A 14954-nucleotide genomic window follows, 5' to 3' on the forward strand; every position below is an offset into this window, starting at 1 on the left:
CTCCCTAGCAATCCTGTCAGCAAGCATTTCGGACTCAGTGAGTGCGTCTGAAATCAGCTCAGTGCAGCTCCCAGCCTGTCAGACAGGCAGGAGGGAGGGAGAGCACTCAGCTCATACACAAGCAGGGATCAAACAGAGAGGATACATTCCCTCTTCTCTTTTTCTCAGTTCCTCTCCCCTCTGTCCACTTTCCACATGGCTAATTATATATGCAATGCTCTCCGGACTTGCCATTGCTATGACAACCTCCCTGACTCTCTGCTTACAACTGCACTACCGAAGAGCATAGAAAAAAGGTGTTTTTAGGGGTTTTTAAAGCAAAATAAATGCAGGGATAGACTTTGTCAAAGTCAGGGAGAGATGGGGAGGGGGATTATGGAAAGTTTAGATGGTGATAGGTACTCTTTAAAAAGAATACAAGGCAAGATTACCAGAGTGGATGCCAGCAATCCACCCCGGTGTTATACAATATGGCACCAGTTGATTTAAAAAATACATATATGTTTCCACCGGAGTACCCCTTTAAGGTCCATAAGTATGCTAGGCAGTAACTGGGTATATATCTGTATCTGTAAATCTAATAGTGCACTAAGACCATATGACCAGAGATTGCAACTTATAATGTTTGTTCATTCTTATGACTGATGCCTTGTGAACAAATGAGGACTGACTACCTCATGCCTTAAATTGTCTTATTTCTCATGGCATCCCAACCCCTTCTGACAATGAAGCTGGCCTGAAGTTTAGCTGTTACATCCAATAATCAAACATCAAGTGTCCCATAATGGCAGGTAACAGGGGAAAGAATCCAAGATGCCCGATTCTTTGCTCCTGTGAGAGGTAAGATACTGCCAGAGGGTTCTGGCAGCAGATAATTTCCCTCTCCCCTTTACACACAAAAACACAAGAACAAGTGTGCATATGTATGGGGGAGTCAGGAAAGTAGCTGCCAGTTGAACTTGCCTTCCGCCAACAGCTGTTGTATATATATGGGTAGCTGTAGTGTCACAGTACCTTGAGCTGGCCATACACGTTAGGCATGTGTTAGCCAAGCCTAACCAATTTGAGTTTGATCAGCCATCTATCTAATGTGTACTGTGACCTTCTATTGTCCCCAACTGCAAATATCAGAGGAGAGAAGGATTGGGCATGTTAGATTTGAACTACCCAATCATTTTGTTCAGGCAGATAAGCCAGAGGTGTAGGCAGTGACTTTTTTTCTTCTTCCAATTGAAAACACATGTATACTCAGCTGAGCCAGGCTCGCAACTGAGATTGGGAGAGATAGCTGTTGGCCATGACCGCTATCTTATGTGTATAGCCAGCATTAAGCATGCTTTCTTGGCTTCTCAAGTTACACCATAGTACTTTTACTGCTCTCTGTAACACGTACACATCATATAGATGCTGTCTATGACATTTCGTTTCAATCATTTTATTGACATTTTGGTAAAATACAAACAGTCCCTTCACAAATGAAGGGCATATAAAACATACAATCCAATACAGTAAAATTGAAATAAACAATCAAGAAATATAAACATTCAAAATTCCAGGAAACATTTCGGGTCTGTCTATGACATTTAGAGGCTAGGGGCCATTTGAGCAATACAAAAATGATGGATTGCTTCTCTGTGTATTCTCTCTCCAGTCAATGCAGATGATCCACCAATGGCTGTAGTGCGGAAGTTTGTTCATCTTTTGGATCAGAGTGATCAGGACTTCCAGGAGGAATTGGAAGTTATGAAACTGAGAGAAGAAGTAGTGACTCTTCTAAGATCAAACCAGCAGCTGGAAAATGACCTCAATCTTATGGATATCAAAATTGGACTTCTTGTAAAAAACAAAATTACACTTCAGGTATGTTAATAATTGTTAAGTCAATTGTAGTGGGATGACATGCTTCTTGTCATGACACTTTATAGCTCTATATAGTTTATGCTAGAAAAAGTATCCATGTAAAAAAAGCAATGTACTCACATTTATGTGTATGCAGATAAAACATATATACATTTAGGGTATGCTCATATAGAGTGATTATGGTGCAAATTCTCTGCAGTGGCAGCAAAGTGCATTCGATTTGTAGCTCATCCTCCCTCCACACATAATGCAAATCCACATATAAATTGACTTGTGGTGTGGATTTTAATTGTGGTGCCAATTTATGCTGTAGAAACAATGTGGATTTTCCCCATTGACTTCAATGGGTAAATCAGATTCAACAATAAATTCACATCTGAAATTGTTGCAGAATAACTGCGGATACACAGCAAAATCCGCAATTTCAGATTTTAAATACATTGTTTCTTTTTCTCTCTGGAGCAAAAACATAATATGCATCAAAATCTTCCTATGATTTGGTGCCGATTTTCTTTTGATCATAATATAGAAATGCTGCAGATTTTCTTCTTTAGGAAATGTGCAGTGTATATGCCCTGTGTGAACATACCCTTATGGTGTTCAAATTTGTAAACATTCTGCTGTTAAAGTCTAATAGAACTCCTTAAACATGGCAATGTGGCCAAATAAAGTGTACAAAGGAACATTGGCCGACAAATATCAATCTATCCGGAACCAAAACTGGTTTTGCTTATTACAACCAATCAAAGCTAAGGAGCTCTGGAAAAATCAAAGCTTAGATGTGATCGGTTGTTATGGGCAAAACCAGTTATGGTTTCAGGTAGCTTGATAAATATGGACCATTGTGTTTATGGGGATCAGACATGTTGCAATTGAAGCGGAGGTCCCCAACCTTTTGTCAATGAACTGTCGCTGTTCAGGGTTTAAAGGGGTATTCCGGGTTCATACATCTTATGTATATCCTTTGGATAGGGGATAAGATGTATGATTGCAGGGGCCCCTCCGCTGAGGACCACCGCGATCTCTGTGCAGCCCCCGGCATTCTGTGCCAGGCGCTGCTTCCGAGACAGGGATGAGATGTCATGGCCACGCCCCTCCATTCATGTCTATGGGAGGGGGCGTGATGGCCATCACGCCCCCTCCCATAGACATAATTGGAGGGGGCGTGGCGTGACCTCACAAGGGGTGTGGCCGTGACATCATGTTCGTCTCTGAAGCAGCGCCCGGCACAGAATGCCAGGAGCTGCACAGAGATTGCGGGGTTCCCCAGCAGAGGGGCCCCTGCAATCATGCATCTTATCCCCTATCCAAAGGATATACATAAGATGTATAAACCCGGAATACCCCTTTAAGAGGAAGTAAGTGAAACAGCGCATATGATCATAACTGAGGGCTTCTATGGCGGGCCACACAGCTTTCACTTGCCATCCGCATGTGGTTTTGGAGAAGTTAGTGACAAGTGACAACCACTTTCTATCACCTACACTTTCTGTTTTCCCCTTTTACCACCTTTGAGACACATAAAAAGCCAATATATGCTTTACTCACATATATGTCTTTTTTTTTCTAGGATGTGGTCTCCCATAGTAAAAAATTAACAAAGAAGAACAAGGAGCAGCTCTCTGATATGATGATGTTAAACAAGCAGAAGGGAGGACTTAAGGCTCTAAGCAAGGAGAAAAGGGAAAAGCTGGAGGCTTACCAGCATCTGTTTTACCTACTGCAGGTATGTAAATGGGAGACGGGACAGTGGGGGAATTTATCATTAGTGCAGAATTCTGTGCAAGTCTGCAGAGTTTCCAGTTGCTGCGATCAACATAATAGCTCATTGGAGGTATTCAGTTTATTTCTATGTGTTATTTGAAAGGCCATCTCAACAAAATAAGGACCGTGGTGTTCCCAGTGCTCAAACATTTACCTCTTCTTTTATTTTAGAGTACAGGTTATCATGTAAAGTAATGCATTCAGTTTACATGAAAATATTCATTTGTTAAAATGTATTTACCCAATAGATCGCCCCAATTATTACCAATTATCTAATGCAGAAATGCAAATCTAAATTGACTAACAAGCAAAAAGTGCAGCATCTGGGATATAAAATCAGCCTGGAATAGACTAATTGTATATACTATAAATTGTAAAGTATTGAATCTTGAAAAAAAAATGGAATAAAAACAATGAGAAACAGGATGAGCTGTACTTGCTCAGTCTGGCTATTGCTTATTAAGACTCCGGAGTCATGGATTATCTTCAGTTTATATTGTATAATTTTAGCACCTACATTGTTTCATTTGAATATTCAATGTTTATATATTTATATATATGAAGCATAACATATTTTAACTATTTGATTCTAATTCTTTTCTGCAGACTAACCCAACATATCTGGCAAAACTCATTTTCCAAATGCCACAAAATAAATCTACCAAATTCATGGACTCGGTCATCTTTACTCTCTATAACTATGCGTCCAATCAGAGAGAAGAATATCTGCTTCTACGTCTTTTCAAAACAGCTCTTCAGGAGGAAATAAAGTAAGTGCTACAAATACACAGCGTGCAAGGGTTGAGCAGATGACATCTTTTGTAGCTTGTATTGATAGGGGTATATCCATCTCATATAACTGCTTCCCAGACCCCTTTGACTGGTTTGCTGTGGCCTGAGGTGGCCAGGAAGTCGAAAACAGCTAAACAGGATGAGCTACACAATTTACGTATGTTTCATTGACATCAATAGGAGTTGAGTAGCGGGGACCCATGAGTAATGTTATTTTACATAACTCCAGGAGTTATGTAAACAGCCTAACTTGGGGGGTACATTATTTACCCAACTCCCAATACCATCAATGGGAGTTACGCAAATTGAATAACTTACCCACTTCAGTTGTTTCGGCTTGCCGGCCACTTTAGGCCAGTAAGCCATTACATGAGATGGTAATACCCCTTTTAAGATTAATCTGCATGTATATATATCTGCATCTTAGAATTTAGGCAATTAGTTGTACTTGTTTTTAATCTAGAATTTAGGTGAATCTTTACATTTTAAAGTTTTTTTCTATTTTTCATGGAAAATGGGGAGGAATTGCCTCTCTTTGTCTCTCTTATGACCTTGTGTTGATGCTTTGTAACCATCAGCATGTTGTGTAGATGAATCTGGTATGCTAATGCTTTGTCCCTCTTTTGTACTTTAAGCACATTAGGGTGCAATGCAGTAAATTGGCTGTTGGATGGCTTATTATGTGCTGTACCTCAAGGCCATGTTTACATTTATATTTGTTACATTTTCTGTGGGTATTTCTTGCAAAAAGCAGAAATAAAGAAGGACGATACAGCACTTTACATAAACTTGCAGCTTTATTGGATTCCATATAAAAAAAACACTTCACACAGTAAAAATGATCAATCCACTGTCATACGCGTTTCAATCGCATGTGCGCTCTTCTTCAGACCAAAGAAGAGCGTGCATGCGCTTGAAACGCGTATGACAGTGGATTGATAGTTTTTACTGTGTGAAGTGTTTTTGATACGGAATCCAATAAAGCTGCAAGTTTATGTAAAGTGCTGTATCATCCTTCTTCATTTCTGCTTGTAATAGCACCCTGCCAGGTGCGGATCCATGCACTACAGCCAGGAAGGTGAGCTGAACTATTTATCTCTATATTTCTTACCATAACTCTGTCTGGGAGTATAGTTTATTGTAATACCTACAAATGTACCTGTTTTTCTTTTTGTTCCTTTTAGTTAAACTAGCAAAAACATACAGCAGCTTGTGAACATACAATATTACTTTCTTAAGACAGCCTCATATACACATGAACTTGAAGTTGTAACTCCTACTCATACCCTAATGTTGTAATTGAGTTGACTGTCTTGGTGTATTGTTATATCACATGATCAAATGGGCTTAGAAACTGTACCTGTGTGCAGGGGCAGACTGACACCACCCAGGGCCCCCAGACCAAATAAAGCAAGGGCCCCCAGCAAGACTCCACCCCTGGCCCCACCTCTGCCCCGCCCCTATTCCCGCCCAGTATGCATATGAATATTTGCCATAGAAAGGAATAGGGGGTGCAGTGCGCTTGAGGCTATGGGGTACTTTGAGGGATGGCAATGCCAATCACCTTAGCTACACCGAGGGGGAGATTTATCAAAACTTGTGCAGAGGAAAAGTTGTCCAGTTGCCCATAGCAACCAGTCAAATTGCTTATCTCATTTTTCGGAGGCCTTTTCAAAAATGAAAGAAATGATCTGATTGTTTGCTATGGGCAACTCAGCAACTTTTCATCTGGACAGGTTTTGATGAATCTCCCCCCAAGTGCCTTAAAACACTGAACTCCTCCTTTTTGTGCCAACTTGGGATCTCTGTCTGTGATACCCAGCTCCAGCCTCCACTCACCTTTAAAGGGGTACTCCGGTGGAAAACTTTTTTTTTAATCAACTGGTGTCAGAAAGTTAAACAGATTTGTAAATTACTTCTATTAAAAATTCTTAATCCTTCCAGTACCTATTAGCTGCTGTATACTACAGAGGAAATTCTCTTCTATTTGGGATTTCTTTTCTGTCACGACCACAGTGCTCTCTGCTGACACCTCTGTCCATTTTGGGAAATGTCCAGAGCAGCATATGTTTGCTATGGGGATTTTCTTCTGCTCTGGACAGTTCCTAAAATGGACAGAGGTGTCAGTAGAGAGCACTGTGGTCGTGACAGAAAAGAAATCCCAAATAGAAAAGAAATTGTTCTTTAGTATACAGCTGCTAATAAGTACTGAAAGGATTATAAAATTTTAATAGAAATAATTTAAATATTTGTTTAACCTTCTGGTACCAGTTGATTTAAAAAAAAAAAAAGGTTTTCACAGGAGTACCTGCCTTTCACCGCTCACTACATGATGGCACAGTCAGATATATAACTCATCTCTGACTGTGCCATCATATAGTGAGCGGTGAAAGGCAGGTAGAAAATAGCAACTAGTCCATTCATAAGCCACACACTTTAGCTTTTTTGCTTGGCTGAGGCCTCTTAGATTTATTACAGAAATAGCACAGCAGCACAGAGTATTTCTGGAGGGAACTGTAGTGAGGCAGACTGTCTGAAATACTCTGTGCTGCTGGGAAGCCTACTCCATCTTCTATCTGCCTTTTACCGCCCCCTACATGATGGCACAGTCAGAGATATAAGTTATATTTCACATATAACTAAGTCAGACTGTTCCATCATGTAGGGGGCGGTGAAAGGCAGGTAGAAGATACATACAACTATACAATTCATAAGCCACCCACCTGGCCAGGCTACCCTGTTTATGTGTCCATGCAGATGCCGACTGAGAAAGCTGGCAGAGAGATCAGGGCACTTCTTCGGCAGGGCTCTGTACACCGAGAACAGGTGGGGCTCTGTACACCGAGGACAGGCGGGGATCTTTACACCGAGGACAGGCGGGGCTCTGTACACCAAGGACAGGCGGGGCTCTGTACACCAAGGACAGGCGGGGCTCTGTACACCGAGGACAGGCGGGGATCTGTACACCGAGGACAGGCGGGGATCTGCACACCTAGGACAAGCGGGGCCCGGTACACTGAGGGCAAGCGGGGCCCTGCGCACTGAGGACAAGCAGGCCCTGTACACTGAGGACAAGCAGGCCCTGTACACTGAGGACAAGTGGGGCCCTGTACACTGATGACAAGTGGGGCCCTGTACACTGATGACAAGTGGGGCCCTGTACACTGATGACAAACGGGGCCCTGTACACTGAGGACAAGCGGGGCCCTGTACACTGAGGACAAGTGGGGCCCTGTACACTGAGGACAAGTGGGGCCCTGTATACTGAGGACAAGCGGGGCTCCGTACACTGAGGACAAGCGGGGCCCTGTACACTTAGAACAAGCGGGGCCCTGTACACTGAGGACAAGCGGGGCTCCGTACACTGAGGACAAGCGGGGCCCTGTACACTGAGAACAAGCGGGGCCCTGTACACTGAGGACAAGCGGGGCCCTGTACACTGAGGACAAGCGGGGCCCTGTACACTGAGGACAAGCGGGGCCCTGTACACTGAGGACAAGTAGAGCTCTGTACACTGAGGAAAAGCGGGGCCCTGTACACTGAGAACAAGCGGGGCCCTGTACACTGAGGACAAGCGGGGCCCTGTACACTGAGGACAAGCGGGGCCCTGTACACTGAGGACAAGCGGGGCCCTGTACACTGAGGACAAGTAGAGCTCTGTACACTGAGGAAAAGCGGGGCCCTGTACACTGAGGACAAGCGGGGCCCTGTACACTGAGGACAAGCGGGGCCCTTTACTCTGAGGACAAGCAGGGATCTGTGCACAGTGTACAGAGTTCCTCTTATCCTCAGTGTACAGAGCCCCGCTTGTCCTCAGTGTACAGAGCCCCGCTTGTCCTCGGAGGACAAGCAGGCCCTGTACACTGAGGACACACGGGACCCTGTACACTGAGGACAAGTGGGGCCCTGTACACTGAGGACAAATGGGGCCCTGTACACTGAGGACAAGCGGGTCTCTGTACACTGAGGACAAGCTGGGCTCCGTACCTGAGGAAAAGCGGGGTTCCGTACCTGAGGACAAGTGGGCCCTGTACGAGAGAGTGAGCAGGGCTGCGGGCGCACAGTGAGCTCCGACGTGGTGCTGCAGCGCTTAGACGTGAGGTCACGTTACTCCCCACGCTACACTGTCACACTGTCAGCCCCCCAACATGATCGTAAGGCACTGATGAGTTTCCTTGGCTTAACAAAGACCACTCAGATTTGTCATCATTATCTGCCTTTAGAATCCACACAAAAACAACATTCGGCACAGCAATAAAGTGACAGGCCAATAAAGCATGGAAGCAGGGGTGTCAAGTGCACACACATTAAAAATACTCTTGACCTCACAAACAGTCCAAGCTACTCAGCTAACTTGGACAACAATGTCCAAACATCCAATTGCAGGAACGAGAGGAACTCACCAGATCGGATGCAAAGGTGTTCATTAACTCAACGTGCAGTGCAAAAGTGCAATATCGGCCTTCAGGCTATGTCTTTGGCCTGTCAGTTTATTACTAATAGTCACTAATGCTGTGGTATACTAAGTATGATAGTATATGTATGATGATGACAGATATACTTGTAATATTTCAAAAGTTATTTGCATGTTTGTAGTCTGAACTATTTTCCTTTGTGATCCTAACAGATCTAAGGTGGATATGATTCAGGAAATTGTCACTGGGAACCCTACAGTTATAAAGATGGTGGTGAGCTTTAACCGTGGGGCCCGTGGTCAGAATGCTTTAAGGCAAATCCTGTCACCAGTAGTGAAAGAGATCATGGATGATAAGTCCCTTAACATCAAAACTGACCCTGTCGATATTTACAAGTCTTGGGTCAACCAGATGGAATCTCAGACCGGAGAAGCAAGGTGAGATGTTCTATGCTATGGTTAAAGCTTATTATCTTTAGTATGAACAATATTGGTAATTTTATGTAGCTTCTGCTTTTATAAGAAGATTTAATCTGTGTATTTTTCTACAGCAAACTGCCTTATGATGTCACACCAGAGCAAGCAATGAGCCATGAGGAGGTGAGAAACAGACTGGATTCTTCCATCAAGAACATGAGGACGGTTACAGACAAGTTCCTCTCTGCGATCATCAGCTCAGTTGATAAGATCCCGTATGTATTCCAGTTATCTTATCTATATTGTACTATTGTACTATTTTTTTATTCCTTACATCATTATTTTATAGATATAATATGTCTAAGGTGAATTAGACAAACCCAACATAGAATGCAATAGATTTAAAGGACATACAGTGGGGCAAAAAAGTATTTAGCCAGCCTCCAATTGTGCAAGTTCTCCCACTTTAAAAGATAATAGAGGCCTGCAATTTTCATGGCACCTGTTTGAACTAGTTATCAGTATAAAAGACACCTGTCCACAACCTCAAACAGTCACACTCCAAACTCCACTATGGCAAAGACCAAAGAGCTGTCTAAGGACACAAGAAACAAAATTGTAGACCTGCACCAGGCTGGGAAGACTGAATCTGCAATAGGCAAGCAGCTTGGTGGGAAGAACTCAACTGTGGGAGCAATTATTAGAAAATGGAAGACATACAAGACCACTGATAATCTCCCTCGATCTGGGGCTCCATGCAAGATCTCACCCCATGGTGTCAAAATGATCACAAGAACGGTGAGCAAAAATCCTAGAACCACACAGGGGGACCTAGTGAATGACCTGCAGAGAGCTTGGACTAAAGTAACAAAGGCTACCATCAGTAACACACTATGCTGCCAGGGACTCAAATCATGCAGTGCCAGAGGTGTCACCCAACTTAAGCCAGTACATGTCTGGGCCCGTCTGAAGTTTGCTAGAGAGCATTTGGATGATCCAGAAGAGTATTGGGAGAATGTCATATGGTCAGATGAAACCAAAGTAGAACTTTTTGGTAAATACTCAACTCTTCGTGTTTGGAGGAGAAAGGATGCTGAGTTGCATCCAAAGAACACCATTTACAAGTTTAGTTCATGGATATCAGAAGAGACTGCACATAGCTATAACCTCCCGGCTTATGAAGGAACTATGGAAAAAATAACAAATTATATTGCTAAAATTTCAGGGGGAGTGCCTTTAAAACTTCACTTTTAATGGTATGCATTAAAATACACCAAACTAAATAATATGTGTCATAATTGCCACCACCAACAAAAATCAAAGATCAGTTGGTTTGCACCAACAGGTACCACACTTAAGTGGATTTACTTACCAAATGAGTAAATCCACTTAAGTGTGGTACCTGTTGGTGCAAACCAACTGATCTTTGATTTTTGTTGATGGTGGCAATTATTAAACATATTATTTAGTTTGGTGTATTTTAATACATACCATTAAAAGTGAAGTTTTAAAGGCACTCCCCCTGAAATTTTAGCAATATAATTTATTTTTTCCATGGTTCCTCCAAAGAACACCATACCTACTGTGAAGCATGGGGGTGGAAACATCATGCTTTGGGGCTGTTTTTCTGCTAAGGGACTAGGACAACTGATCCGTGTAAAGGAAAGAATGAATGGGGCCATGTATCGTGAAATTTCAAGTGAAAACCTCCTTTCATCAAAAGCATTGAAGATGAAATGTGGCTGGGTCTTTCAGCATGACAATGATCCCAAACACACCGCCCAAGCAACAAAGAAGCGGCTAGTGGCTTCTTAAGGAGCATTTCAAGGTCCTGGAGTGGCTTAGCCAGTCTCCAGATCTCAGCCCCATAGAAAACCTTTGGAGGGAGTTGAAAGTCCATGTGGCCCAGCAACAGCCTCAAAGCATCACTGCTCTAGAGGAGATCTGCATGGAGGAATGGGCCAAAATACCAGCAACAGTGTGTGAAAACCTTGTGAAGACTTACAGAAAACATTTGCCCTCTGTCATTGTCAACATAGGGTATATAACAAAGTATAGAGATGAACTTTTGTTATTGACCAAATACTTATTTTCCAATAATTTGCAAATAAATTCTTTAAAAATCAGACAAGGTGATTTTATGGATTATTTTTTTCTCATTATGTCTCTCATAGTTGAGGTATACAGGCCTCTCTCGTCTTTTTAAGTGGGAGGCCTGTATACAATTGGTGGCTGACTAAATACTTTTTTGCTTACCTTAGTGATAGTGTTGCAGGTTGCAGGACCAAGAAAACTTAGTTTTAATGTCTCTATTGCCACAACTGTAAGTGCCCAGGGGCCCAGACCCTTCATGTTGAATGCCCTTCTCACTGATGCTTCCCTCCACTTAGGTCTGATTGACATATCACAGAGTGACATATCACACAGTTTCCTGATTGGACCCTAGAGTGGTCACTCAGAGTTGGGAGGAGGGGCCAGGGACATACCAAAACATAAAGAAGGTCCACCTCCTGGGTACTTGTGTTTGTGGTGCCTGGAACATTAAAACTAGCTTTTCTCATACATACATCATCCCTGGTATGTTTACAGTGCTCTCTCCATTCTCCGTAGAGCTGTCAGCAGTTTTGGGGCTCAGAAATGCTTTAAATTCCATAGCAATTTGTAGGTTGTAACTGATATGTACTGAACAGTTAACCGCACAAATAATAATATAATTAATTTTTATATTGCATACATACTTTATAATTTGGTGGGGTACAAATGAAGACAAGTATCAGACTTTACAATATTACACACTTAATAGGTAAACAAGAGGAATGAGGCTATAGAGACTATAAGGAATGGGGTTGAGACAAAAAGCAGAAAGTGCTTCATTGATACAATGGTCCAGCCATGTTTTATCAATAGTGGTGGTTACATTAAGGTGGATGAAGCACTCACTTACAAAATTTTGAATGTCCATAGTGCATGGGAGATGGGGGGGTTTGGCACATTTGATGTCTCCAAGACCCAGAGGTCTCTAATGGGGGCAAAGTGATAATAGGGGAGATGAGAGGATGTTATAGGCCTGCATGAAGAGATGTGTCTTTAGGGCATGTTGAAAACTGGATTGTATTCCAGAAAAATGGTGCAACATGGACAAAGTCTTGGAGACCAGAAGTGAGAGTTTTTGATTTTGGACGAAGTTAGTTTAAGATCATTAGCAGAGCGGAGAGCATGTGTAGGATGATAGATAGAGATGAGGGAGAAGATGTAGGGAGCTCTGGGTGAGAGTGAGGATTTTGTACGGAAAAGGTAACCAGTGTATTGACTGACACAGGGTGGAAACATCAGTGTAATGGCTGAAGAATAGATGAGTCTGGCTGCGGCAATAGCTAATATTCACTTTATTAACATTATCCACATTTTTTTTTTACTATTTCCACATGTTCTGTATAATTCATTGGCATTTCCCATACTTTTCCAGTTATGCAATGCGTTACATTGCTAAGGTCCTGAAAGATACTCTTCATGAAAAGTTTCCTGATGCTGGAGAAGATGACTTGCTTAAGGTTAGTTTCTACAAGGTTTGATGGAGCTAAACTGGCCATGTGCTTTGGACCCGGGTTAACAAGGTGACTTTTTGTAGTGCTGCTAACTATGGAGTAAAAGCTTCCGTCCACAAGATTGTACACAACTCATTGTATGGCTCTGGACTGCGGCAATCACCTAATATTAAAAACAATCAATAGTGCTACAAAAAGCCTTAAAGGGGTACTCCGCCCCTAGACATCTTATCCCCTATCCATAGGATAGGGGATAAGATGTCAGATCGCCGCAGTCCCGCAGCTGGGGAGCTCTGGGATCCCTGCTGCGGCACCCTGCTATCATTACAGCATAGAGCAAGTTAGCTCTGTACGTAATGACGGGCGATACAAAGGATGGAGCAGCGTGACATCATGGCTCTGCCCCTCGTGACATCACGGCCCGTCCCCTTAATGCAAGTCTATGGGAGGGGGCGTGATGACCGCCACACCCCCTCCCATAGACTTGTATTGAAAGGGGCGGAGCCGTGACGTAACGATGCTCCGGCCCCTGTATTGCCCGTCATTACGTGCAGAGCGAACTCGCTCTGTGCTGTAATGATAGCCGCAGCGGGGATCCTGGGGCTCGCCAGCAGCGGGACCGCGGCGATCTGATATCTTATCCCCTATCCTTTGGATAGAGGATAAGATGTCTAGGGGCGGAGTACCCCTTTAAATAAAACTTGGCAGGATAAACTGACTAATGTGCAAGGGGATCTCCCGTCCTTAAACTTCTGCCAGAGATTGCTGGAAGCAGCTTATATCAGTCTCTGAAAAAACCATGTGTGATCAATGTGCACAGTTCCAGAAATTGTATGGCCAGCTTTACTATACTACTGACAATGATTGCAGAAAAGATTTATCACTAAAGTATAAAAAACTCATCAGCAGCTCTGTCAGCACACAGGTAGGAGGGTGGAGTGTGACAAACTATCAGTGTGGAAGGTAGTTCCCAGGTACTGCCTTATATTTATCCCAATGTCATAAAAACTCAGTCTTCCCACTGTACAATTTACAACAGTGATTCTCACCCTGCAAAGTGTGCAACCCAAGACCTTAGCAGAAGACTGCTGGATATAGAGCCAGGGCCTTTCCCACATTCATAACCACATAGCCCTGTGTACAGCTGCACCACTTTTCTCTTTCTTGTAACAGAAAGCAGCAGATGCCTGTTTAGAAAAGTTTACTTTTACTAATTCTGCAAAAAAATATTATTTAGCCTCATTCTTTACACCAGTTTTTTACACTTAAACAATCCAAGTATAGAATATTTTGCTTTATAACTTAAAGGGGTATTGCATGGAAAAATATTAATCCTTCCAGTACTTATCAGCTGCTGAAGTTAAGTTTTTTTTTTTTCTGTCTCACAACAGTGCTCTCTGCTAACACCTCTGTCTGTCTCAGGAACTGTCCAGATTAGGAGCAAATCCCCATAGCAAACCTATCCTGCTCTGGTCAGTTCCTGACATGGACAGAGGTGTCAGTAGAGAGCACTGTTGTCAGGCAGAAAGGAACAACTCAACTTCAGCAGCTGATAAGTACTGTAAGGATTAAGTTTTTTTTTTTTTTTTTTATAGAAGTAAACAGATTAATAGAACAAATCTGTTTCACTTTCTGGAGCCAGTAGATATGGAAATATATATATATATATTTTTCATGGAATACCCCTTTAAGTTTAGATCCCCATCAAGATTGCAGCATTAGAGAAAGTTCTGCTGGTTTAGTTGTCTTTTTCTCTCATATATAAAAATGCTGGCAATATTCATGAAAAGTGGAGTAGGTGAGCATCTTTTTACTCCATTAATTCATGTGATGGAAACTATGTACCTGCACTAAATGTATTACATGTAGTATGGCATGTGATAAATATGGTGCTGATCACATTTCTTACTCCAGTACTTCATTTTGTATGTTTCCCCTTTTGTGACTTTTTGTATGTTGCCCCTTTTGTGACTTTTTGTGTGACTTTTTAACCCATGTGACTTTTTAATAATGCTGTCCACAGTCAGTTTGCAAGCCAAGTCAGGACTGGTGTAGATTTACGGCTCAGTAAGGGCAGTTGCGCCTAAATTTGTGACAAACTAAAAAGTCACACATCATAAATTCCTTATACCAAGTGGCGATATCAACTGAAATCTCTACTT

General features: G+C 42.5%; 1 protein-coding gene across 5 annotated transcripts in view; it reads left to right on the top strand.

Moving 5' to 3' along the window:
* The window catches only part of IQGAP1 (IQ motif containing GTPase activating protein 1), a 260950-nt gene that overhangs the window by 213062 nt on the left and 32934 nt on the right, over nt 1-14954 (top strand). For all 5 annotated transcript variants that reach the window (XM_056572114.1, XM_056572118.1, XM_056572116.1 and 2 more), the window contains 6 exons: nt 1652-1860; nt 3431-3586; nt 4231-4394; nt 9044-9268; nt 9382-9522; nt 12714-12798. In XM_056572114.1, coding sequence (XP_056428089.1) covers nt 1652-1860; nt 3431-3586; nt 4231-4394; nt 9044-9268; nt 9382-9522; nt 12714-12798 — 980 coding nt within the window. The remainder of the gene's footprint in view (nt 1-1651; nt 1861-3430; nt 3587-4230; nt 4395-9043; nt 9269-9381; nt 9523-12713; nt 12799-14954) is intronic.

This window comes from Hyla sarda, chromosome 4 (assembly GCF_029499605.1).
Source record: "Hyla sarda isolate aHylSar1 chromosome 4, aHylSar1.hap1, whole genome shotgun sequence".
In the NCBI taxonomy this organism is placed as follows: Eukaryota; Metazoa; Chordata; class Amphibia; order Anura; family Hylidae; genus Hyla; species Hyla sarda.